The following is a 27,702-nucleotide window of genomic DNA, read 5'->3' as shown; positions in this document are numbered from 1 at the left end:
ATAATAATAATAATAATAATAAATAAGGTAAATTCTAAATTTTGTAAAAGCCCAATGAATTGCCAAAAGTTCCTTCTCTGTGACTGTATAATTTTTCTCATGCTTGAGCAACATTCTGCTTGCAAATGCTATGGTACAATGTATCTTAACTCCATTCTCTACTCTTTCTGGAAATAACTCTGCTCCAAGCCCATATTGCCAACACTGCTATCAGTGTTCAAACAAAATGGTAAATTAAAATCAGGTCTGTGTAATAAGTGTTGCTTCCTCAACTCTTGCTTAATTTTATCAAACTCTTCCTGACAACTTTTATCCCAAACCCAAACAGTGTTTTTCTTAAGTAATTGACTTAAACATGGTGCATTCAGACTCTGATCACTTATATGTTTTCGGTAATAACCGCGTAACCCAAAGAACGACTTTAATTGTTTTTTAGTCTTAGGAATAGGAATTTCTGAAATTGCTTTAATTTTTTCTGGATCTGCCAAAATTCCCTTGTCTGTGACAACATAACCCAAAAATTTTAATTCAGAAACTGCAAATTTACATTTCTCTAATTTCAATGTGATCCCCCCTTTTCTAAGTTTTTCACAAACTGACTTCAAAATCAAAAAATGTTCCTCCCAATTTTGCCCTGTAACCAAAATGTCATCTACATAAATTATCAGTTTAGACGCAAGTTCTTGCCCCAGTACATGATCCAAAGCTCTTATAAATTCGGAAACAGAAGAATTTAACCCAAATGGCACAACACAATATTGGTAACTCTTGCCATTGTACAAGAAAGCAGTATATTTTCTAGAATTAACCGAAAGTGGTACCTGATGAAAACCCGAAGTTAGATCCAAACTTGACATATATTTTATATCTGTAAATTTATAGAGTAACTCATCAATATTTTCAGGATGGTCTGTCTGTCTGAACAAAATTTTGTTTAAGTGTCTAGAGTCCAAAACCAATCTTACCCCACCATCTTTTTTCGAAACTACTACTAGAGGATTATTATATGCACTGATACTCCTTTCTATTATATTACATCCTTCCATCTTTTTCAGCTCTTCCTCAACAGCAGGTCTTTTTGATATTGCAATACTGTATGGTTTTATGAAAAATGGTTCATGAGGTTTTACCTGAAGCTCACATTGATAACCCTTTACCCTACCAGGTATGTCACTGAAAACATCACTATATTCCCACAGCAGATTTTCTAACTGTTGTTTTTGCTCCCCAGATAAATTTAGCATTTCTGAAATTTTCAAATTTACTAAATTCCCAAATTCAACTTCATCAGTATCAAATCTATGAATTTCAATATTCTCCAATCTATTTTCTTTTAGTAAATTGATACTGTCAAAATTTCCATTACTCTGATCACCAAGTGTGTTCACAAAATTTGTCTGAATGTATTCCCTTTCACTAGTTTCTATCAAAAGTTTTCTTCCAACCCAATCAAATGCTGTATTTACTTTTACTCTCCAATTCATACCCAAAAGAAAATCCTCATTAAATTCCTGAATTACAAAACATCCATGTGTGAACAACTTGCCTTCAATTAAAAATGTCACTAATGCCTGGCTTTTTACCAATTTACTGCTCTTCCCAGTAGCACCTTTTATCTTTACCCCAACAACTGGCATTTCAACATAATCTTTCCCCACTTTCAATTTTTTGCTTAATCTTTCAGATATTCCCGAGATCTCACTTCCTGTATCAGTTAAACATTTACCAATCCATGACTCAATTTGAACTTTTAAAAAAGGACTGCAAAATTGATCACTTTTGTCAGAACCTGTATCCTCATGTAATAAATCACTTTCAATTTCCCCGAACCTATACTTATCAGAATCATATGGTATATCATTACATGTATTATTTGTCACAGTTATAAAATTTGCACAAGATACAAAATTGTCATTAGTACTCTCTATTATCTCAAATAGCCAAGAATTTTCATCCAAATCACATTGTATACTATTGAAGTACTTATCCTTCAGCTTTTCAAAAATAAAATATCTCATCTTTTTCCACCACTCAGGACATACAGTTTCACATACATTAATAAGCATCTTTCTAAAGTTCTTGTCAAAAGAAATAGTTTCACTGTTCAGCCATATATTCATAAGAAATGTGTGTGTATCATTAGTATCTGTAAAAGTTTCACTTACAAGGGGAGGCCGCCAATTGTGAAATTCAGATTCGATTCATACTGCGTATAATAAAAGCTCATGGCCAGAGGTGTAATGTGGCAAAGCACCAAGATGGGGGCTTATGCATGTTGGAGAAGCCGGATCGCTCTCCAATTGTACCGCCTCCATTTTTCCGTTTGTTTAACAGGGTGTACCAAAACTCTCACGTCCGCACTGATTTTCAACGCTGTTATAAGTTGCGCTAGGGACCGCATCTACCTTCTTTCGAAGTTAGCATGCAACTACGCTGTTATGCGGCGGCTCGTTTCGGCCCATTCAACATCTGTCCATCAAGTGTAACGAGCGAGTAACGGAGTTTATATTTCATACCTGCCACAGCAAATTTGTGTTCGTGGGGTCTCTATTCTAATTCGAACGTTTTACTTACGCTATACGTATTCATTTTGGAATATCGTTTCTACGTTTTCCGTTAACTATACGTGGTAAACATTATGAAGACAATTAATAACATTTGTGAAATACAACTTTATTTGCGGAAAACATGATGTTCGAAGTCGCCAGTTTTTCCACGACAAACGACTTTCAACAACTTATTATATGCATAATTGTTGCAACTGATTGCCGGGAATTATATATATACGAGGGTTATTCCAAAAGTAAGGTCCGGTTATAAAAAAAAAAATCAAAACTAAAATGTTTTTTCAAAACAATTGTTTTATTTACATTCCTTACATCTTTATCTATTTTTCTACATAACTTCCATACTTATTTAAACATTTGTCACATCGTTCAACAAGCTTTTGAATGCCCATGTTATAGAAATCGGCCGCCTGTGACGATAACCAGTCCTTAACTGCTTCTTTCACTTCATCATCTGTGTCGAAGCGCTTGCCGCCGAGAAACTCCTTTAAGTAACGGAACAGGTGGAAATCACTTGGCGCCAGGTCCGGACTGTAAGGAGGATGGTCCATCTGTTCCCATCCAAATTTCTTGATCAGAGCTTGCGTTTCATTTGCAGTGTGGGGTCTGGCATTGTCATGCAACAACAAGATTCCAGACGACAAAAGACCACGTCGCTTATTCTGGATTGCACGTCGAAGTTTAGTCAGGGTAGCGCAGTAGGCGGCTTTATTAATCGTTGTTCCTCTCTCCATAAAGTCGACTAACAATACTCCACGTCTATCCCAGAACACAGTCGCCATAACCTTACGTGTTGAGATTGTCTGCTTTGCCTTGACCTTGACTGGCGATGACGTGTGACGCCATTGCATTGACTGACGTTTAGACTCTGGAGTGATGTGAGAAACCCATGTCTCATCCCCTGTGACAACATTGTCTAAAAGACTGTCACCTTCCTTATGATATCGCTCCAAAAAATCAAGAGCAAAAGCCATTCTTTTCATTCGTTAGGGCTCAGTAAGCAGCCTGGGAACCCAACGGGCACACAATTTGTGAAACTTCAAATGTTCAGACACAATTCTGTACAAAGTTGTTCTACTCACATTCGGAAAATGCATGTCTACGTCTGTAATAGTGAATCGGCGATCTTCACGAATTTTTTTGTCAACCGCATTGACCAAATCGTCTGAAATCACTGATGGTCGGCCACACCGTGGTTCATCGTGCACATTATCCCGTCCTTCATTAAAAGCTCGCACCCACTTGCGCACTTTACTGTCGCTCATTATGTTAGGACCGTACACTTCAGTAATCTGCCGATGGATTTCCGCCGCTGAATTGTTTCTTGCACACAAAAACCGTATCACTGCCCTTACTTCACAATCAGCGGGCTGATCAATTGTCTTAAACATTGTAAAGTGACACTGTGAACTACACTCAGCAACAGTAACAAAGCGAATGGCGGCGTTTGACGCGCAAGGCTTGCCGGGAGTCGGCGCGCATGCGTGTTTTGTCATTGGCGCCAAATTTCAATAGTTACGGCGAATCGGACCTTACTTTTGGAATAACCCTCATATATATATATATATATATATATATATATATATATATATATATAAAAAAGCGCTGGCAGGTCGATAGACACACAAACATACACACAAAATTCAAGCTTTCGCAACAAACTGTTGCCTCATCAGGAAAGAGGGAAGGAGAGGGGAAGACGAAAGGAAGTGGGTTTTAAGGGAGAGGGTAAGGAGTCATTCCAATCCCGGGAGCGGAAAGACTTACCTTAGGGGGAAAAAAGGACAGGTATACACTCGCACACACGCACATATCCATCCACACATACAGACACAAGCAGACATATATATATATCTAAAAACAAAGATGATGTGACTTACCAAATGAAAGTGCTGGCAGGTCGACAGACACACAAACATACACACAAAATATATATATATGCGTGTGTGTGTGTATATACACATTTGAATTAAAGAAAGAAAAAAAAAGGTTGCATGGCGCGAGATTCGATCCGGCGACCTTCGGATTACAAACCCGAGCGCTTACCGCTGCGCCACGACGCTGCAGAAAACTATTAATCGTAGAGAGTATTTCACCGCAACGGTTTCTTTTAACTCGGTTTTCTCGACAATGGCTGAGAAGTGCATCTTGGTGCTTTTCCACATTACACCTCTGGCCATGAGCTTTTATTATGCGCAGTATGAATCGAATCTGAGTTTCACAATTGGCGGCCTCCCCTTGTTAGGTTAGAAGTTATACATGTGTCATCGTTATTTGTGTAGTCAGATTCTTTACCAACAACATCAAAATTCACACTTTCACATACATCCAGCTTGTGAGCTTTATTCATCCTGGTAACATCCCTGGGAATTTCTATAATATTCTCACTATTTAATCCATTTTCAACCATGTGTATACCCAACTCCCTATTTAAACTAATGAAATACCTTTCCTCAACATCATCATCAATACCATTACCATCATTATCAACTTTATCAACAACATCATTATCATTACACATATTCAGGTCATACACATTCAAATTATCCCCCAAAATATTATTTCCCCTTTCTAAAGTTACCAGATCCCTTTCACCAACATTTTCATTCTCACAGCATGCATTCTCTCTTTCATTCACACACATCTCTGAACTACTACAAAACACATCATCTGACAAAGTGTTGTTCTTTTCTGCCCAAGTGTAAAACTCTGTTAAATTAAATGAATCACAATTACTTTTATCTACTGTATGTTCTTGTGTACTGAAAATGTTATCTTTATCATCATTATTTTCCTCTTGAAATTTCTTCAATAAGTAACAACTAATGACCTCATGTGATAGCTTAGGTTTGGAACTGTCATGTTTGGGTTTATGATAGTCACATCCATTGGTCCTTTCATCGTGCTCACCTTCTGCCTCAACCTTGCGGACCTTCAAGGGGGCGTCTACTCGTTTTTTATTTCCGGTTCCTGTTTGAACTGCTGATTGTGGTTCTGACAATGTCTCTGATCAACATTTCTGATCCCATTCCTATGCCAAACATTACCTGGTCGTTGGTAGCTTCTATTGTACTGACCTCTATCAAAATTTCTGTGATTTTGATCCCTAAAGTGTTCTCTATTTTGTTGATTATTAACGAGAAAATGTTGTTCTTGTTTTGGATAAAAATTATGGTCCTTCTTTTCAACATTGTTATATCCCCCTGAATTTTGACTGACACCATGATAATTGTTTTGTTCCCTTTTTTGAAAGTTATCATTTCCCCAATTTTGACCATTACCTTTCTGAGTAAACCCACTGTGTGTTCTTGTTGTTACCCTATCCAACTTTTCAATATAATTGAGAAACTGCTCTACATTACTATCAGGACAATGAACTAAACTCAACTGCATTGCTGATGGCAATCTTCTCTTTAAGGTATCAGTTTTGATCAAGTCATCCAAAGGTTTTGTTAAATGAATAAGTTTTTGAAGTTCACTTTTGCAAAATTGTTTCATGTTCCCATCTGATTCTCTATAGTTTCGCCCATTCAAAAATTCTCTTTTGATTCTAGTTTGTTTAAGATCATGCCAAAATTTTTCCAGAAATTTTGATTCAAATTCTGAAAAGGTCATCCCCAAAGATACAATCTGGTTTGCCCAAGTCAAAGCTTCCCCTTCCAAGAATTTTTTCACAAATTTAATTTTTATGTCATCTGGTGAGTGAGGTAAAAAACAATCCTTACAATACTGCATAAAATCAACGGGATGTAAGGGTCCATCTACCGAAAAGTGCTTCACTGGAATATTAGATACAAGACTACATGTGTTGACATTGTAATTTTTGCTTTGAAATTCAATGTCAAAACTTTCAATTTTTTCGCTAAGTTCTTTGACAGATTTTTTGTTTTCTGAATCATTGCATTCTACTTTTTCTTCTAGAGTAACGAAACGATTGTCAGTTTTTTGTTCTACATTTTTTACTAAAACTTTTGTATTCGCATCCAAATTTTTAACTTCCCCTTTTATCTCATTAAAATCAATTAAATTTCTTTCCCTATCTACCAGTAACTCATTTTTTACAGTACTAATTTCACCGCTCAATTTAGCATCAATTTCATTTACTTTTGCTTCCACAGATTCAATTTTTTCCTCAACACTGCCAACTCTGTTCGAAAGATCACCCACTTGGGTATTGACTGCTTGGACTTGCAACAAAATGTTATCAATTTTTTCATCCCAGTAAGTCTTATTGTCGTCAACTGATTGTTTAATTTCTTTCGTAAAATTTACAAGAAAACTTTTTAAATCAAATTGATCGGTTCTTTCTGTTTCATTTGACCTGTCCTGATGTTCGAAGTCTATTAAATTACTACTTTCTACTTTAGGCACAATACTCTCGAAAATCTCATAAGTCATTGTGAAGAACAAAAATTTATACACAACAATACAAAACAAGATAAAAATATTGTTTTAACGAAATACGAGGGTTTCGTGACTTATCTGGAACACTCTTCTACTGTTGCAAAACCACGTTTTCCATCCATGTGATTGTTGACCAAAATTCTTGAAGTATTTTCTTCTGTCGAAAATTATATTTTTTGCCGAAACATTTCTTCTCCAAAACTTTTACTTCCCGATGAACACAAACACTGTAACACACATTCTGAAGAAACTGGTATTAACACACAAAAATTTTCTTCCTCGTAGCACTGTTGAAGATCTCGTGAACACAATATCCCGGCTACAGTCCCCAGTTGAAATATGGCTTCCCGGCTAAGACACAAGTTGAAAATATGATCACTATTTTTTATTTACTTAAATTTGCCATATTTCGTGACAGTACCTTTTCCGTTAGACGTTTGCAAGGCGATATTAGTCTTGGCTTCAGTTGTCTAAGTATGATTCCACAATGCATCGTTGTCGGCTGCAGAAAAGACGTGGTTCAACGTGTTTCTCTCATTTTGGTGTTTCAAATACAGTTTCTTCAAATGAAGTTTCTTCTTTTTAGTTAATACAAAAATAATAGTAACATAATTCAAAATTATTTATGACGGCGACCTTCACATTGTTCTTCCAACAACACACACCAAGAGTTAGCTGCCGACTGACTATAGTCAAAGACGATTCCATCGTCAAAGATATTTTACACAATTCACAAGTTTCCATTTGTAATCAGTCTCTTTGCTATTCTTCGATACATTTTCTAATAGTAATCAGTATGCTTTTACTCTCAAAAACAGAAGTAAATTAACATATAATAAGACAAATTATAATAAATTCTGACAAAAATATAAGAAAACATTTACAATTCGGCATCGACAAATATGGTAAAAAAATAACATCTCCCAGATCCATTACAGTATTCATACAAAATTTTGTTTTTGTAGCTTTAGTGTTGGAAGCAAAAATGCTGATTACGGGAAATTGGAACTAAAGATTTGCATGTGATTTTTTACTCAATGACAACATGTCAAAACATTCCAGCTCCATATTCTTGTTGATTCTGAGTGTCTGTTTCTAATTGTTAAGTTTTCTTTCTTTTCGTTGTTATTCTGGCCTCCTTTGTAATGCTTTTGGCAGTTTTTTCTTCTTCAGTGGCACATTGCCTGTCCATTCTTGGATGACCATTTTTCATGTTGTTCCCAGTCTTGATACCTAGTCTGCTCATGGTTTTTAATCTGCTTGTTACTCCTCCGTTAAAACATATTATGACATTCATCACATCAATCAGAAAAGCTGACATTCCAACAAGTTTTTGACTTCCAGTCCCAAATTCAACTATTGAAACTTTCATTTGGGTCCTGTGTTTTGCCATGTACACATTTTTGGGGAGTTTAGAATCTGAAAGACCTTTTATATAAGGCTTCAGTTCTGCCATAACATTTTTTGGCGAGGGGTGTGCATATGAAGTATTTCCTTTGGGGCAGAGGCCATGTTGTGGATGCTGATCACTGAATATTCTGTGAAACAGAGTTACCCATATACCTTTTCTCATCTCTTTTGGTATTGAAAAATCATTAAAATGTGCCTAAAACAGTCACAACAAGTTTACAACACAAATGCAAGGGGAAAAAAGTCCCACAGAAGTAAACTACTTGTATTGACAGGTTCATCAGTTGCAATAAATCCATGCTCACAGTACAGTAAATACCTTCTTCAAAGATATTACACGAGCAAATTGCTTTTGAAATATCAGCACCCTAGTTAAATAATGACATATTTTAGCAAGATTTTGTGTGACAGCTAAGCATTTTAAAACCAGTTTCCACAAATGCTTTATGAAGGCACTTAAACAGGAAAACTATGAGGTAATATAAAACATATATCTTTAGTATTAGCAAGAATCACAGAATTTTATTAAATAAGAAGCAGAATTTCCATTTTTTTCCTGTATGATGTACAGGTCTCTTTAAATGTAGCAGAAAGCATAGGGATAAACATTAAAACTGGGAAATCACAACAGTATGTGGAAAAAGTAACTGTCATAAAAATCTATCATATGAATATATCACAAACTTCTACTTCTAAAATTAAGAAAATTATACATTCTCTCAAAAACAGGAGCTCATCTGGTTTTGATGGTGTTTGAAATAGAGTATTAAAGATTTGTTCCCATATAATGAGCCCAGTCTTATCTGATATATGTAATGCCTCACTAACTCAAGACATTTTTCCAAGTGACTGATGTCCTGTGAAGGCACCTACGGCAGGGAAGCCACTGATCTCACAGGCCAGTCACATGAAATATTAGAGAGAGCCAATATAAGACCATCTGGCAGCTGTCTCACTCTTAGTTCTTCCACCACTAGGTGCTATTATCTTTCATTGCCTCTACAAGGAGAGCTACAGGCACTCTGCGGTTTGCCTAGACTGGACTACAGTTGTGTTTGGATAGTGATGGTTGTACTTTCTGATTTACTGCGTGACAGGAGTGATGGCCTATTATCAGCACTCCATAAGCTTGTATAACATTTCAGTGCAGTGCATGTATTTGATGATTGTGTGGTTTCCACCATTGTAAGACTATACTTAATACTATGATTTCTGTATGTGTACCCAAAAAAGTAGTTGTACTCGTGCATGTATTAATTTCAATGAGGAACTGTTATTGTTTGGTTTTTTGGACTAACGGACAATTCAGTGTGTTGTTACAGAATTCTAATTTTGTGTTTAACACTTGTTTGTTGGCCATAAAATGAGGGTTACAAAAGTCACAATCTCCACAATATCCTGATTAGACTTTTCCCTTTCTTAGAAATGTTCCCTGGTGTATAATTTGTAATGATGCAAATACCTTCGCTAAAACAACTGCCACCTCCTTCTATCAACTACTATAGCTCTGTCAATGGTGATATCTGCTTCATCAAAGGAGAAGCATTTCTGAATGATCGAATGTTATATGCTCACTGACATGTGACTTCCAATATTCAGCTTTTTGTGACTTAGAAATGGCTGACAGCTCCTCCCTCTTTTTTTTTTTGAATTCTTCAGTGTTGTCAAATTGGTGTCCTTTCATGTCCCTTTTCATGCATGGAAACAAGAAAAAGTTACGTGGAGCCAGGTCAGGCGAGTAAGGTGCATGGGACAGCGGAACCATGCCATTTTTAGCCAGAAACTATCTAATAGGTATGGCTTTGTGTGCAGGCGCGTTTTGGCAGAAGAACCAGTCTCCTGTCTGCCACAAATCCAGTCCTTTTTTTTTTTTTTATCAACACTGCTGTGCAATCTTCTTAAAACTTCCTAATAAAAGGTTTGATCAATGGTCTGATCTGGGAGTAACAAACTCTGAATGAACTACACCCTTGGTATCAAAGAAGCAAATCAACATTGTTTTGATGTTTGATTGGACTTCATGACATTTTTCCGGCAATCATAGCACCTTGAATCATCACTAGTAATGACCTCTGCCAGAAAATGTGGATGAGTTTCAAGCTATTGTTTCAAATAAGGACATGTTTCAACTCAGCATTCCTTTTGATTGTCACTCAGAACTCGAGGAACAAACTTGGCAGCAACCTTTTTCTTTCCCAAATCTTCTGTTAAAATATGCTGAACTGAGCTCCAAGATAACCAAATAATTTCCGACAGTTGATCAGTTGTCTGTAGACAGTCTGTGAGCACAAGATCTCAAATTTTTCCAATATTTTCATCGATTCATGCATTTGGTGGACGCTCGTCGACATGTCACCATTTTTAAATCGAGCAAACCACTTGTACACTTGAGGTTTTCCCATATTGTCATCTATGTAAGCTGTTTTCAGCATTAAAACAGTAGAAAGCAAAATTTCACAGCTGTACAACAACTTGCAATCATATAAAACAAAACTAGAACAAAACAGCGCTAGCAAAAACAATCACTGTAGATGAACAGAACAAGCCAAGTTGACAACACAGGTGGCACTGAACTGGCAATGAGTTGCACTATACATGCCTGTCAGTAGAAATGTTATTCAGTTTTTTTTTTAAAAAAGAATAAATGGGCACTGTCTCTTTGGCTTTACTAGTAACTAACAAAATTCTGTCATCAGCATGTCAGCATGCTTAAAAAAATAATCATTCTGACCTTGGTATCTGTTTTGTCAGGTATGTTAATTGGTTTATTCCTCAGAGCAGAAATATGCAGGAGGGAACTTCCTCTACGGAATGATTTTGTCATTAAGCAGCCATTTTGCCTGATTCAGTAATCTTTCTTCTCTTCCTCCTTCTGCTTGTTCTTCACTACCTTATTTTCAGAGACATCTCTCCCCAAACTTACTTCTTCATTTCTTTGATAGTGTTTACACTCTTTTGCTACATTTATATACTTATGTATTTTCAAATTTCATCTATCACTTTCATGTTTCTGTATCTTATTGTGGCATTTCCTTCCTCTGGATGTTTCTCCTCTATTACCCACATTTCTGTTTTACATCGTCTTTGTCTCAATTATCTGTTGATCTTACACTCTCATTCCGTTATCTCTGGCATATCAGTTACCCTCCATATCTCAGCCAATTTCCCAGGTCTACAACTATAATCTGTTGATGACATGTTAGTGTTGGTTTCTCCATTATTTTGTTCTAATGTTTTGCATTGACAAAATATTCTGGGTAACTTTTCTGGTTATTCTTTCATAATACTGTTTCCTCTAACCCTATTCACTACTCTGGCACATGAAAGAAGCTCTCTATCTCAAAGCTACTACTTTTGTCATTTTTTTTTCCTTGTATTTATTGATTTTCTCCCATTATGTCACAGCTGCAGTAGAATGTGTAGGATTGTTTTTTTTTCCCTTTTCTTTTAATGCTACACCCAGGCTTTCAGTTCAGTATTAAGAATATCTCTTTTGGATGTCTTGCATATATAGACTGTTCTGTGAGCAGATTGAGTGAATCAACATTGCAAAAAATTTAATCAACCAACAGGAAACATAAGCTTCCTAACACGTATCATATATTTTATAAATATCTTTTGCTAACAGTTGAAATTAAAATAATGTAAATTGGCCATCTTTATTCATCCTCTAAATTCAGTGTGATCCTGTTAACTGTATGTCTGAATAATTTTTTTGTTGTTCTTTCAGGATTTTACACCTGTTCATAAAACTGATGATATAATATGCACTCCCAGGCAGCCTGTAGAAAACAACTGTAATACAGTAAATGGAAACAAGTCATACCACTGTACAAACTGTGAGGATTCCACAGAAAATCCACTGAGTAAAAGTAATTTTTCCCACAAAATAGGTGAACGTGGTCACATGCAAACTGTACAAAATTTGGGAAATTGCATGAAGGACACACGCAGATCTAGCATTAATCAAAGAAAACTTCTTACATGTAAGCGTAAATTAATAGTTGCTGAAGTACAAAATAAGATGTGTAGGTCTGGTAAAATATCAAAGAAAACATATGAAAAAATAACAAACAAATATCACTACAGATGCCTGCCACATGGAAGAAAATACCTCCTCCGTAGCACATCAGATGCACGATTATTACGAAAGAATAATCAGTGCAAGAAAGAACCGAGGGTGACTTCAGTTAACATTAGAGACAATGATAGAATAATGATACATCAGAGAAAGCAGCCTTTACAAACCAAAAGGAAACAAAATGTTTTGAATAAGAAAAATAACCTTCTTTATTGTCAGGGCAAAAAGAATTCATCCAATTGCAGCAAACAGAATCAAGAAGGAAAGGGTAGTAAAGAGATTGGCTCATGTACGGAATATGCTGTACAGAATATTGTATTAGAACCTGAACCTTGTTTCAAGGAATGCAGAAATGAAAGTGCAGTGGATGTGGAAAAGAACAAACAATGTAACACACTACTAAAATTGCCTTACAACGAACCATGTCCAGTTGTTAGAGATATAAGATCAGGCAACGTCTTAAAGAACTGTGCAAACAGATTACGAAAGTCAAAGCAGCGAATATGTTGTCAAGATATTAGTGATACAGAAAGACCAAAGAAAAAATCAGGAAATCCTCCTCCACCAAAGGTGAGTAGTATATCAAATACATATCATTTAGTTAAATTATGACATGCTCATATGCCTTGCTATAAAACTAAACGATCATTCAGTTTTTAAATGTCCTAGCACTGAGCTTCTCAAGTTCGTCAATTTATGCTTGACTTGGTATGAATGTTGACTATTTCTTGTATGTCTGGGGAAATTTTCTTTGTGATGTAATTAAGAATTCAGCTTTTGTGTAAAATTAAAGGTGTATACTGACCTGTAAATTTACCACCACTTCTTTCTTATACCAGCAGTACTTGCACAAATAAACCATTAATTTATTCATTTTTTTCGTCTCTGTGAAACTCGGTCTCCATAATTACCATTTTATAATGTTGTTGTTGTCATCATCGTCATCATCTTTGGAACTGGTCTGATGAAACTCTCCATGCTGTTCTATCCTTTGTGAGTCGCTTCATCTCTGTTTAACCACTGCACTCTATATCTATTTGGACAATGTTGCTGTACTCAAGTCTTAGTAACTTCTACCTCACACATTTCCAGCCATTACTAAATGAAGTATTCCATGATGCCTTAGTGTGTTTTTTATCAGCCTAGCCCCTCTTTTACTCAAGTTGTACCATAAATTTCTTTTCACCCCAATTCAGTTAAGTACCTCTTCATTAGTTATTCTTAGGTGGTACTATATTTCAGAAGCTTTTATCCTCTTCTTATCTGAATTGTGTATCATCCACAGTGCTCTTTGGACAAAGCTACAATTCAGACAACTACCTTCACAAAAGATACCCTAACACTTGAATTTATATCCAGTGTTAACAAAATTCACTTTCTCAGAAACTTGTTTGTTGTTAGTACCAGTCTGCATTTTTTACCCCTCTACTTTGGCCATCATCTGTTACTTTGATGTCTAGATAATAATCTACTACTTTTAGGTACTCATTTCCTAAGCTTATCCCCTCAGCATCACCAGATGTAATTCAGTTGCACTCCATTATCTTTGTTTTACTTTTGTTGTTATTCATTCCAGTTAACATTGTCAAAATCTTTCCCAAAATCAGCAAATGCTATATCATCAGTCTATCTTCTAAGATAATTATTGCTTCACATTGCAACCACCCCCTGTTGTTTATTGAATAATTCACTTGGCTGTTGGACTAATGAAAGAAAAGAGATGGGAATTACTTCCAGGTGTGTAGACGGTTATTGAATTATACTGTGTGCCTGAACTGACCAACACACTGCTACCTATGTTTATAGAAAGCAAAATGTTATGCTATTTCTGTAATGATGAAAAATTGCTTAATGGAAACACAGTGTATTAAGTCTTGAGACAAGTAAATGGTTCCTATTGTTTCTCACACAGTCTCACAGCACTCATTCCATCTGGCAACAATGAGAAGTTTAACTTGAAAATTATGTTAAGAAGAATTAAACTGACTCACTAGCTCACAATATAGCTTATTCCAATATCCGATACTACTGACAGTCAGTCACCTTTATAATATTAAAACTTCCAGATAGCATTAATGTGCCACACGTATAATATTCTGTGATCTCTTTTTCACTTATAATTTTTGATTCTTTGCAAATACATTGACAAAACTTCTTCCATATTTATAGAAACACTTCCTCCCTTCACTTTACTTTTCAAAATCTTAATACTGCACATACTTCTTCAACAAGTTAAACTTTCCTTGACACTGACTGCACCCTGGACTTAATCATCGGCTGAACTGCCTCTCCTGTGTCGGCCCAAGCATTAATACCCACTTGTTAATGCAAATTGTTGCCTCTGGAGCCTTCTGAAGGCCAGTGATATGGATATCCCCTGGAAGTTTGTGTACATAATAGATTATTTGCTAATGGCAGTGCTTGATTGTGAAAAAAGAGGTTCTGGTGTTTTGACCTTCCAGGGGTGTTTTTTAAATTTAGAAGTCTTAAAACTTTATTTTAATGCCCTTTTTTTGTCAGACGTACTGGTATGGCATACCAGCGTGTACTGTCACAAATCAAGCACTGAGTAGGAGTATTGACAATGGTACCCTTACATCCTCACACCTTCTTTGTTTTGCAGAATTGTAATGTTTTGATAAAACAACAAAACTCAAATCCCAAAAAATCAGTGCCCTCGACTGTTACTATGTAGCTAGACTCTAATTTATGGCTTTACACTTCTATAATCCTTTGAGCAGTTCAATTACATCTACTCATTCACACTCAAGATGTTTACACATTTAATTGACAATTTTTGTTTACTCGATTATTAGCAGGGAAGCAACCATCAAGTCACCGAAATACAAAATTTAAGGGTGCTTAAGCATAATATTGATTTGAGTGGTCTAGTCTCATTATTCTGATAGTCAATGCAAAAACAATATTTAAATCATGAAATGTAAATGAATACTACAGAAATGCTGTTGTGTTACACAGTGTAAATGCACGAACACTTGTATAAATATGGACATAATACATAAGAAATAACTAGAATAAAGATAACATTTGCTGATTTTAAACAAATTCACCTTAACTTTGTAGTAACCTATTATTCAAAATTATGGATGGTGATAAAACGTATCCCTTTGAAAATCCATTACTTCAGTCAAACATCAGATGCATTTTGCAAATTAGGCGGGGAACTCAATTGTTTATGTACATCACAAAATGCATGAAAGTCATTTTGTTGCTCCATTTCTTCAGTTGGTTAGTCATTTAAATACCCTATGATAAAATGATAATTCTAAGCAAGACATCACAAAACATTAACAGAAGATATTCCAAACAGTAAAATCTTGTATTATTTTTTAAAGTTTGCTGAAATAAAACACACAGTGGCAAATAAATAGCACTGGGCAGTCTCACTCCGTGTAATATTGACCTTTGAGCATCGTAATCACAAAAAAAAGAAGAAAAAAAAAAAAACCAACTACACAACCACTCACATGCTATAGCATCAATGTGGATGCCCCTTTTGAGTGCTCAGTTGGCAGTCTTGCCAGCTATTCAGATGTGTTCATCTAATTCCCCACTGCTGCAAGCCATGGGCTGCCACATTGTGGTGCTCTGGGTCCTTGTTGGCCATCTACAGCACACTACTTTGTTTTTTTACCAGTACAGCCCTGTTGACTGCTACCACCTGTTATCACTGTGCTCTTTACAACACGTGTAACAATTTATATGTAGTATCAGCAGCAATTTTCAGTACCCATTCGCTTAACACACACATATGAAAAACAGGCAGACAAAGTTGTCACATTCTATATTGTTATTTGTCCCTTTTTACGCTTACTGCTGTTTGTATGGCACTTAGCCTAGGCTCTGCTGCATAGATTTAAACACACACACACAAAAAAGAGCATCATGCAGGCAACGGAGGGCATCGCTGTAGTGCTCTTTGGTGATTGTTTGACCCTGTGAGTTGTGCTTGTGGTGTATCACATGATGGGAGTGAAAGAAAGCAGTCAGCATCACTTTGATGTTGATGATGACTGGGATATGGTTTACAAGGCCGTACCCGTGCACCAGTGGTCGTGGTGTTCACGAAGTTAGGGTCACTGTTTGCAGACTCCAACATGTCCTGTCAGACTTCAACATGAAGTTGCTTTTCCACCGTTAACAGCTTCGGCACAAATATCATCAACACTGTCTTCATCGCCAAATTTTCAGTCACAATGGAATGTGCCAAAAAGTGCTGGTACCCATCTCTTCCGCAATTTCTCTGATAGTCACACATCCACACAGCATTCCCTTTGGCACTGACCTGGTCATTTCAACATGTTGATGGCTGATTGGAGTGTGGCTCACTCTCCACCAGTGTGCAGCCGTCTTTAAACCGGTTGTACGACTCTTTAATCTGTGTGATGCCCATAGCATTGTCCCTGAAAGCAGTCCGAATCCTCTGAATGGTTTCCACCTGGCTATCACTCAGCTTCTGGCAAAATTTGATTTAGTAGCAGTGCTCCAGTCATTTCATCATTTCCCTTGCGATGAAAAACTGACGTGAGCACTACACTTAACATCACTCATTTGCTGCTTGCCAGCAACTGATGCTATCAACAGGTGGGAAAAAATTCACACATGTGCACCAAGGTTCAAAGTCAGCTCATGCAAGCACGCTAGATTCAGATCTGTCCCAACATTTGTCTCATCTGATCAGATGTCTTCGTATTTTGGAAGATAGATACCTCAAGACCCATTTTACTACATCCTCTTCCTCAATTGGATTACGTAAGTGCTAGTTATTATCGATTTCCTTCTCCAAAAATTATGTTAATGTACATAGGCCTCTGTGGAATATCCTTTATTACAAACACATCTGCAATGCCGTCCTGCGTGCGTTTTACTTTCTCGAAAATGGTGCCTCAAATTCAGCATATGTCATTCTTCCTTTTCTTTTTGCACTCCTCGGTTATAAGCATCTTTGTTCAAATAATTAGCAACAAAGAGATTCTTTCAACATCAGCCTGTAGTAATGGTAGTATACCACTAAAACTCCTAATGAAATCATCAGCATGGACATCCCATGTAAGTTTGGATGTTTTTAACTGCATACTCTGTCGAAAGTGTGACTGTCTTTGCTCCACATTACTTATGTCACCATTGCCCGCACATGGCAAGCTGAGCTTTGATCAGCTCTGGAGCAACACTTTGCATTATTTCAGGTTGCATTTGAGTCAGTGTATTTGGGACTGGCATATAGATTCCATTCAATGTCATGCAGTGACTGCAAGTAATTACTAGCTCCATAATCTGAGTCATCTGTGCCATTAGCTGTCCACCTTTAGCAACCACTTTCTGCACCTTCAGATCCAGACTCGTAACATAAGAACAACGTGTTCATACCTTTCTATCTTGAGGTCAACTTCTGGAGGTGTCTGTGTCAGTACAGGATTATTCAAAAAAATGTTTACAAACTGACATTGCACATCGGGCATACAACAAGGGTTAGTAATCGTATAGGAACCGGCAGTCGCAATGGCCATCCGGGACTAATAAATGACATTGCAGTTATTTACTCAGACTACAAATGGATGCCCACTACAGGAGGTGCTCAAAGTTTTGTCCAGATGCATCGAGACATGCCTCACATTGACGATGTGTTGAAGATACCTGGTGTATTTCGAAGACATTCTGCTGCCGCAGCAATCCTGCCCACTAAGCCCTCCAGCGATGTAACAGTTGTTTCATACACAAGACCATTCAGATACAGTCACAGGAAAAACTTGATTGGGGACAAATCGGGTGAGCGTGATGGATCAATCCAGCTGCCAGGAAAGATTACCTGCTGATGGTGTCCTCAGTTGTCTGCTGAAACGAGCCGGGGCTCCCTCGTGCTGAAATTGAACGCAGTGATGAATAGGCATGGTAACATTATTCAGCAGGTCCTGCAGGACATCCCGCAGGAATACAAGATACAAGTGACCATCAAGTCATCAAGTCGGTTCCAGATAGAGTACAGCTCAATTAAATAGTCTCTGACCTATACATTAAGAGTAAATTTGCGTTGTGATGCATGTGCATGATACAGTGGCATAGCTTCTCGTCCATTTCAAATGGCAATGCCATAAATCAAATGCATCTCAGCCATTAATTGGTACGTATAGATACCCATGTTACTCCCAGTGCTTCCATGACATGAATGGTGATGGCCTCAATGCCCTCCGCCCGTGTTTGTATGGCAATGCCCTCTTGTGACACTAGTGCCCTCTTGTGATGTTTGACACCCAGTTCCTGTGTGATTAGTGTTCCTTATTTGCATGCCCAATGTGCCCTGTCAAATTGTAAACATTTTTTTGAATTGCCTGGTATTTTGCAACACTGATTTATTAAAATGTTGGTTCTGCAATATTCACATCTGTCGGTACCTCCTTTCTTTGGAATTGATATTATTACAGTCTTCTTGACTTCTGAGCATATTTTGCCTGTCATTGTGCATTTTCCCAAGGAACTCAGTAATTCTGAGTCATCTACTCCAGGTACCTTGTTTCAGTTCTTTCAGTGTTCTGTCAAATTATTCTTGTAGTTCCATACCTCCCATCTCATTTTCGTATAATCCATCTTCTCTTTCTATAATACTGTCTTTCATTTGGTTATCTTTGTATAGCTGTTCTGTATGTTCTTTCCACCTCCATGCATTCCCTTCTTTGCTTAGTACTGAATTTGTGATGTTCAGGAGCAATTTTGCTTCTGTCCAAAGGTTTCTTTAATTTCCTATAGGCAGCCTGTATCTTTCTCAGTCATGCATGCTTTACAGCTTTGCATTCCTCCTCTGGCCATTCCTGCTTAGCAATTTTCCACTGTCAGTCTCATTTTTTAGACATCAGTTTTCCCTTTTGCCTGCTTTATATTTGTATTTTCTCTTTTTGTCGATTACATTCAACATCTCGTGTGTTACTCAAGGATTTCTGCCGGGCCTTGTGTTTTTGCTTATTTGTTTCCCTGCTGCCTTCACTATTTTATCTCTGGAAGCTACTCACTGCCTTGTATTGTATTCCATTCCCCCATTTCTGCAAATGTTGTCTAATACTCCCTTCGTAGTTCTCAACAACCAGTGGTTCTTTCAGTTTATTGAGGTCCAGTCTCCTCAATTTTCTACCCGTCTGGAATTTCTTTAGTTTCAATCTAGAGTTGGTAACCATTAAATTATTGTCAGAGTCAACATCTGTTACTGGAAATTTTTTGCAGTGTTGTGAAATCTCTGTCCTACCGTTATATAATCTGTTTGAAACCTTCCTTTGCCTGCAAGTGTTTTCCAAACACCTTCATTCATGATAATTAAACCAAGTGTCTGGAATTATAAAATTGTACTCTGTGCATAATACTACCAGGTGGCTTCTTTCTTTCATTTCTTTCCCCTGATCCATGTTTTCGTGCTATTTTCCCCCCTATTCATTTTTTTAGTGTCAACTTCCAGTCCTCATGTGCAATAAAATGTTTGTCTCCATTGATGTATTCAATCATTTCTCGTAGCAGATCATTTTTTCATGTCACTTTGTAACGATACATGTTGAATGTTACTTAACTTAAGTTTCTTCTGCTTGGTCCATTGATGAATGAATGCGAAATTTTCATGCTTCATAAAATTTATTCACATTAATTGACATCCAAACTGCACACTCATCATATAAACAAAACAAGGACAGACTTCACTTATCTCTTTGACTTCCAAGAGTAACTTCAAAACTGACTTGTCACAGCATCACTGCATCGCTTTATATAGAATTTTAACAATAGCTTCCTAAATAAAGCATTATTAATTTTGTAATTAAAATCTACAAAACATAAAGAAACAGCCGAATAAGGTATGGTATAAAGTACAGTATTGATGGCAATCTTTTATAGTAATATCTTTAATTTTCCATAAGAAAATCATTCTGAACTTTAATTACAATACTGTCTCTTGTATTATTTTAGTTAACGTAATCAATTACAGTTTGGACTTGGTTACTAACATTCAATGGTAGTACAGAGGTCATACTTTATCCGATTACACACATAAAATGCACAAATAAGGCCTCAAATTCTGGAAATTGGAGAACTGTGGGATGTAAACAATTGGAGAGTTAATTAGATATGTAATTACAAAGTAAATTAATTGCAGAGGATGACATGAAAATAAATAACAAATGAAAATACATTGCTGGGTAATAACTTTTAAGCTGTTTCTCAAGATAGTGCAAATTAGAACAGCATGCCACCCTCCACCTCAAAAAACTATCCAATCTCCTGGTTTCCCACCTCCAGAAAGGCAACTCACTCACCCTCCACAACCTTTCCAGCAAACCTCAAGCTCCTCTCATTGCACACAGACCCAGTCTCTCCCATCTACTCAATCTCCCACTTCCAGCTCCACTCCCCCCAAAACCTCAAAATTCTAATCAATACAATCTGGAACCACAACACCCTAATTCAGTAGTTAACCTTTCCTCCAAACCTCTCTCCCAATCCGAAACCTCTGTCCTATCCAAAGGCCTCACCTTCAGCCCTACTCTCAGATTCAACCAAACAGCCCTCGTCAAAGATTTACTGTCCTACACTCGTATTCTCTGCTGGAAATATCACTTTGCCACGAAGAAAAATAACCCTAATCCTACTCCTAATGATCCAACTCCCCAACACACTATCCAAATTGAACCCTGCCTGGAACAGTTCCGTCCTCCGTCACAGTGGGACCCACCTCCTCTTCCTCAAAATCACCCTCTCCAAACCTTCCAGGAATTTCTCACTTCCAGCCTTGCCTCTCAATCCTTCTTGAAAAATCTTAATCCTACCCCCAACATCACCACTGCTGAAGCCCAGGCTACCCGTGATCTGAAGGCTGACCGATCCATCGTCATTCTTCCAGCGGACAAGGGTTCCACGACCATGGTACTTGATCGTCGGGAGTATGTGGCTGAGGGACTGCGTCAGCTTTCAGACAACACTACGTACAAAGTTTGCCAAGGTAACCCCATTCCTGATGTCCAGGCATAGCTTCAAGGAATCCTCAGAACCTTAGGCCCCCTACAAAACCTTTCACCTGACTCCATCAACCTCCTGACGCCACCGACACCCCACACCTGTACCTTCTACCTACTTCCTAAAATTCACAAACCCAATCATCCCGGCCGCCCCATTGTAGCTGGTTACCAAGCCCCCACAGAACGTATCTCTGCCTATGTAGATCAACACCTTCAACCCATTACATGCAGTCTCCCATCCTTCATCAAAGACACCAACCACTTTCTCGAATGCCTGGAATCCTTACCCAATCTGTTAACCCCGGAAACCATCCTTTTAACCATTGATGCCACTTCCTTATACACAAATATTCCACACGTCCAGGGCCTCGCTGCGATGGAACACTTCCTCTCACGCCGATCACCTGCCACCCTACCTAAAACCTCTTTTCTTATCACCTTAGCCAGCTTCATCCTGACTCACAACTTCTTCATTTTCGAAGGCCAGACATACCAACAATTAAAGGGAACAGCCATGGGTACCAGGATGGCCCCCTCGTACGCCAACCTATTTATGGGTTGCTTAGAGGAAGCCTTCTTGGTTACCCAGGCCTGCCAACCCAAAGTTTGGTACAGATTTATTGATGACATCTTCATGATCTGGACTCATGGTGAAGAAGAACTCCAAAATTTCCTCTCCAACCTCAACTCCTTTGGTTCAATCAGATTCACCTGGTCCAACTCCAAAGCCCATGCCACTTTCCTTGACGTTGACCTCCACATGTCCAATGGCCAGCTTCACACATCCGTCCACATCAAACCCACCAACAAGCAACAGTACCTCCATTATGACAGCTGCCACCCATTCCATATCAAACGGTCCCTTCCCTACAGCCTAGGTCTTCGTGGCAAACGAATCTGCTCCAGTCTGGAATCCCTGAACCATTACACCAACAACCTGAAAATAGCTTTCGCATCTCGCAACTACCCTTCCGACCTGTTACAGAAGCAAATAACCAGAGCCACTTCCTCATCCCCTCAAACCCAGAACCTCCCACAGAAGAACCCCAAAAGTGCCCCACTTGTGAAAGGATACTTTCCGGGACTGGACCAGACTCTGAATGTGGCTCTCCAGCAGGGATGCGACTTCCTCAAATCCTGCCCTGAAATGAGATCCATCCTTCATGAAATCCTCCCCACTCCACCAAGAGTGTCTTTCCGCCGTCCATCTAACCTTCGTAACCTCTTAGTTCATCCCTATGAAATCCCCAAACCACCTTCCCTACCCTCTGGCTCCTACCCTTGTAACCGCCCCCGGAGTAAAACCTGTCCCATGCACCCTCCCACCACCACCTATTCCAGTCCTGTAACCCGGAAGGTGTACACGATCAAAGGCAGAGCCACGTGTGAAAGCACCCACGTGATTTACCAACTGACCTGCCTACACTGTGATGCATTCTATGTGGGAATGACCAGCAACAAACTGTCCATTCGCATGAATGGACACAGGCAGACAGTGTTTGTTGGTAATGAGGATCACCCTGTGGCTAAACATGCCTTGGTGCACGGCCAGCACATCTTGGCACAGTGTTACACTGTCCAGGTTATCTGGATACTTCCCAACAACACCAACCTATCCGAACTCCGGAGATAGGAACTTGCTCTTCAATATATCCTCTCTTCCCGTTACCCACCAGGCCTCAATCTCCGCTAATTTCAAGTTGTCGCCACTCATATCTCACCTGTAATTCAACAACATCTTTGCCTCTGCACTTCCGCCTCGACTGACATCTCTGCCCAAACTCTTTGTCTTTAAATATGTCTGCTTGTGTCTGTATATGTGTGGAAGGATATGTGTGTGTGTGTGTGTGTGCACGAGTGTATACCCGTCCTTTTTGCCCCCTAAGGTAAGTCTTTCCGCTCCCGGGATTGGAATGACTCCTTACCCTCTCCCTTAAAACCCACATCCTTTCGTGTTTCCCTCTCCTTCCCTCTTTCCTGATGAGGCAACAGTTTGTTGCGAAAGCTTGAATTTTGTGTGTATGTTTGTGTTTGTTTGTGTGTCTTTTGACCTGCCAGCGCTTTCGTTTGGTAAGTCACATCATCTTTTTATATATATATAATTAAAAGCAAAAAGAAAGTGTCTATATTGTCTTCAACATTTTTATACTTCCATGAAAGTTTAAAGTCACTGTATCTGAAAACTATAGAACGTGGCTTATGACTATATCCAACCCCTTAAATTAGTAACAGAATACAAATGTGGGTAAGATGTAGACATCACATTATTGTAGTCAAGATAACGCAAACTCACCACAATAGTGTGTGTATATAATGTGGCTTATGACTATATCCAACCCCTGAAATTAGTAACAGAATGCAAATGTGGGTAAGATTTAGACATCACATTATTGTAGTCAAGATAACGCAACACTCACCACAATAGTGTGTGTGTGTGTGTGTTTGTAGTCAAGATAACGCAACACTCACCACGATAGTGTGTGTGTGTGTGTGTGTGTGTGTGTGTGTGTGTGTGTGTGTGTATATATATATAACACATAATACATTTTTAAGGTTTTATTTTGAAAATTATGTAACAACTAGTAATTTTTAACAATTTTTGCACTTTCACGTACACACATACATAAGAAATAAGTCAGTCAATACTTTATTTACACTGTAAATGTGAAATCAAGGAAGTTCTATGTCATCATCGTTCACATTATTTCCAGCACATGACTGAAAAAAGCGTTCATATTTTGCGGGTATATATGTTGTAAGAGACAGTACGTCATCAATTTTTTTCTGATTAATTTGAAGTGGCTTTCTATATTTTATTGACAGCTGAAATAGATCTGGTTTAGCAGGTCTTCCTTTCCTCTTGTTATGTAGATACACAGATGTGAAGGTTCCTATATCTAGGAAACAGTGCTTCACTTTTAGTGTGGAGGGATCTTTACACTCAGAATTAAATTGAGTCGCTTCACTAAAGCGAATGGGATCTCCAGAGATTAATGACTTCAGATCACCTATGATTCTAAAGTTTTGTCTGTGCATTTTCATCACAATGAAATTTTTTGGACTACCAGATTCTGCCCATTCATCTGGCGTGTATATTATTGGATGCCTGTTTCTCACATAAAATTCAATGCGACCAGAATCACGATCACAAGAAAGTCTAATATGACCTACCATAGGGAAATAATGCTGCTCAGATTCAAATCTTTTGGTGGCAACGAGAGTCTCTTCCAGGGCAATAAGAGACCAATTCTTTGCCTGGCCCTTACAGTTACCTGTGATTATGCGGAGATTTTGGGCTTGAGTGATAGTTATCTCTAAGTATTTTAATAAACAGCTCCCAACTTCATCTGAATGCCTTCCTCCATTCTTCTTACTCCACAGAAACATGTATCCCTTATCTCACCCACTATCATGGATACCGTAGTTATATGTCCATATTTTTCACTTGTAGAATGCTGGGCCAATTGTTAATTTTGGCATGGGAGACATTTGTTGCATGTCCATTGCTGTTACGTGGCGCTCTTTCACATTCTCGTTAGCCAGAGAAGTTAATGACATGATCATATTTTGCCCGCTGTCAGCATTTCTTAGGTGCGACACCTTTTTTTTTTTTTTCTACACATAATTCTGGGTTGCTCGTTGCTGTTAGAAAGGCATCACATGTTGAACAGATGTTGCTTTTTGGCAGTTTGAAGCCTATGTTAAATTCGGACACAAAAATTGCCCTGAATTTGCTTTGTGATACAGTGGGGACACCATTTCCTTGCAGTATTCAGAGTATTTTGTTGGGGTTCTGCTGCCTGCTATAGTGACTGTTATATTTTGGTATAACATGGAGAAAGGCTCTGACACCTTGCACAGCTTCGTCTTGAAATTTATATGGGTGGTTGCAATGTTTGCCGGGGGGGAGGGGGGGGGGAAGAAGAAGAAGCACATGAGTAGATACATTACTACGTGTTGTTATTATACTTCAACATTATTTTATTTGATTAAAATGGATACCTTATAGTAAAATTAATATACAAACCTCTTCCATCTTCTTTTGGAACTGCGTGACCCAGCTTCATTCGCTGTTGCAAATTCCTCACTCTTCTTGTATAGCTCTGTAAGCCATGAATCCTGACGTAAGCTTGCTTGCAAATCATGACTTCCATTCCATTTACTTTCACACTCTATGAAAATGGCACTGCTTTAGTCTTTTTTGTACAGCTGTGAAAGAAAGAAATGTAAAGCAGAACAAGGTAAAGTAAATTTGGACCAATTGATCCATTCGTGTTTAAAAAAGGTGAAACGAACCATAGCTTTTTTGTCATACAACACATTAGGTAAGTATTCTGGGCATTAAAGTTTCCTTTGTCCCAAAAGGAGTGAAAAATATTTTCTTCTTCTCTTTAAACAGGAACACCCTTTGAACATGTCTACTCAACATATTGCTAGTGTTTCATAAGGTGAACTACGGAAGGGTCAGTAGAACTTTGTGAAACACCCTCTAGTTGCTTCTTGTCACATAATTGGGTAAAGAGAGTGGGCATTCAGCTGCTCGCTCTTCAGTTTGCAGACCTACGAAGGAGAGGAGTGCACAATTACAATCTGATGACCTGCCTTCCCTCGCGCCTCTGCTCTCCACCCCACATAATCCTCCAGCCTGTCACGTTCCAGAGTATAATTTATTCCTTAATACGATACTACTGCAGTTATATGTGATACACAAATTTAACATTTGTTCTTAGACATCTTCCTTTAATGTTAAACATAAATTTTGTACTATTAAAAGACTATTTTTAATAATCTGTGACTTTTCCTTCACTTGCAATGCAGAAACTATCAGTCCTAGGGAAAAAATGAATAGGACAATTTTTGTAGGAAATTTAATGTAGTTTAATTTTGTAATGGTAAACATTTGTTCTAGAAGCCACAGTTTTTGAGTTATTGAAGAAAACCTAAAAAAGTTACTCTTAAATACCCTCTTACCTCCTTGCTCACACCCCATTGGTTTGGATTTTCAGTAGGTTATTCTTGACATTCCCCACTTGCACTGTACAAAAATTTGCAGCTACAAAAATTTTTCTCTTATTCAACCTTTTTTTGGTCTTTGATGATTGGGCTATAATGCAGGAGCAGGTCTAATAATGAATAAAAAAAGTAGGAATGTGTGAAACTACTATGAACATTGTAGTGAATGGATTATTGTAGCCGAGGTTGGAAGCGAACACCCACCACAGTAGTAAATGTTTATACAATAACCAACTCCACAGACAGTGAAAATACTACGACTGGCTCTGTGGATTATGAAGAGAGTGAAAGAACATACGATGAGATAAAAGAAGTTATTCGGATAGTAATGGGAGAGGTAAATATAATTGTGAAGGTGGACTGGAATGTAGTAGTAGGAAAAGGAAGACGGGGGGGGGGGGGGGGGGGGGGGGGAGGAATAGTAGGAGAACATAGATGGGGGAAAGGAATGAAAGAGGAACCTGTCCTGCTAGATTGCTGTACAGAGGACAATTTCATCATTGCTAACATTTTGTTTAAGAATCATTAGAGGAGGTCATATATAGGGTCTGTCCCAAAAGTTCCCTGAATGATTTTTGACAATGCTGGCTGGTCATGCAGAGCTTCAGATGGAGAAGACAGTGAGGGATCTAAGCTTTGAAATGAGAGCAGTACCAGTCGCCTTCAGGCAGTTGTTGAGGCAGAGTCATGCTCTGGACAGAGCAATCTACTGAAGTCTCATAGAGCAGAAAATGGACCGGGTTTTGGAGCAGCATTATTGCAATCAAGTTCTGTGTGAAACTGGAGAAAAACTGGGTGGAGATGCTTGAAATGCTTCAAAAAGCCTACAGTGATGGAGCAATGAAACAAAGCCGATCTTTCATGTGGCACAAGAGGTTCCAGGAAGGTCGGGAGTCTGTCAACGACAACAACCACTCAGCATGCCAGTCGACATAAAAAATGGTCGACCTGGTGCAAAAAGTTGTGGAGAAGGGTGAATAATGGTGTTCGGATGATTGCAGAGGATTCTGGAACATCAAAAACAAACATTCACTGCATTTTAACTGAGGATCTTCAAATGAAGAAAGTGTGCGAAAATGGTGCCAAAAGTCCTGACGAGTTAGATGAAAGAGCAGTGTTTGTTGAAGTGCAAGGAATTGCATGAGCGCTATAAAACAGCCCAGAATTTTTGTACAGAGTGAGCAGTGGGGATGAGATATGTATTTTTGGGTACGATCCCGAA

The 27,702-nt window shown here is 38.2% G+C and overlaps 1 protein-coding gene across 3 annotated transcripts in view; it reads left to right on the top strand.

Moving 5' to 3' along the window:
• LOC124612698 overlaps positions 1-27,702 on the top strand; it is a 222,021-nt gene that overhangs the window by 91,172 nt on the left and 103,147 nt on the right. For 2 of the 3 annotated variants that reach the window (XM_047141043.1, XM_047141042.1), the window contains one exon: positions 12,112-13,032. The exons of the other annotated variant lie outside the window; for it this stretch is intronic. In XM_047141043.1, the coding sequence (XP_046996999.1) occupies positions 12,112-13,032 (921 nt within the window). The remainder of the gene's footprint in view (positions 1-12,111; positions 13,033-27,702) is intronic. 3 annotated transcript variants of the gene reach the window in all.

The sequence above is a fragment of the Schistocerca americana genome, chromosome 4 (genome assembly GCF_021461395.2).
Source record: "Schistocerca americana isolate TAMUIC-IGC-003095 chromosome 4, iqSchAmer2.1, whole genome shotgun sequence".
Taxonomy (NCBI): Eukaryota; Metazoa; Arthropoda; class Insecta; order Orthoptera; family Acrididae; genus Schistocerca; species Schistocerca americana.
This window is presented reverse-complemented; position numbering and strand designations above follow the sequence as displayed.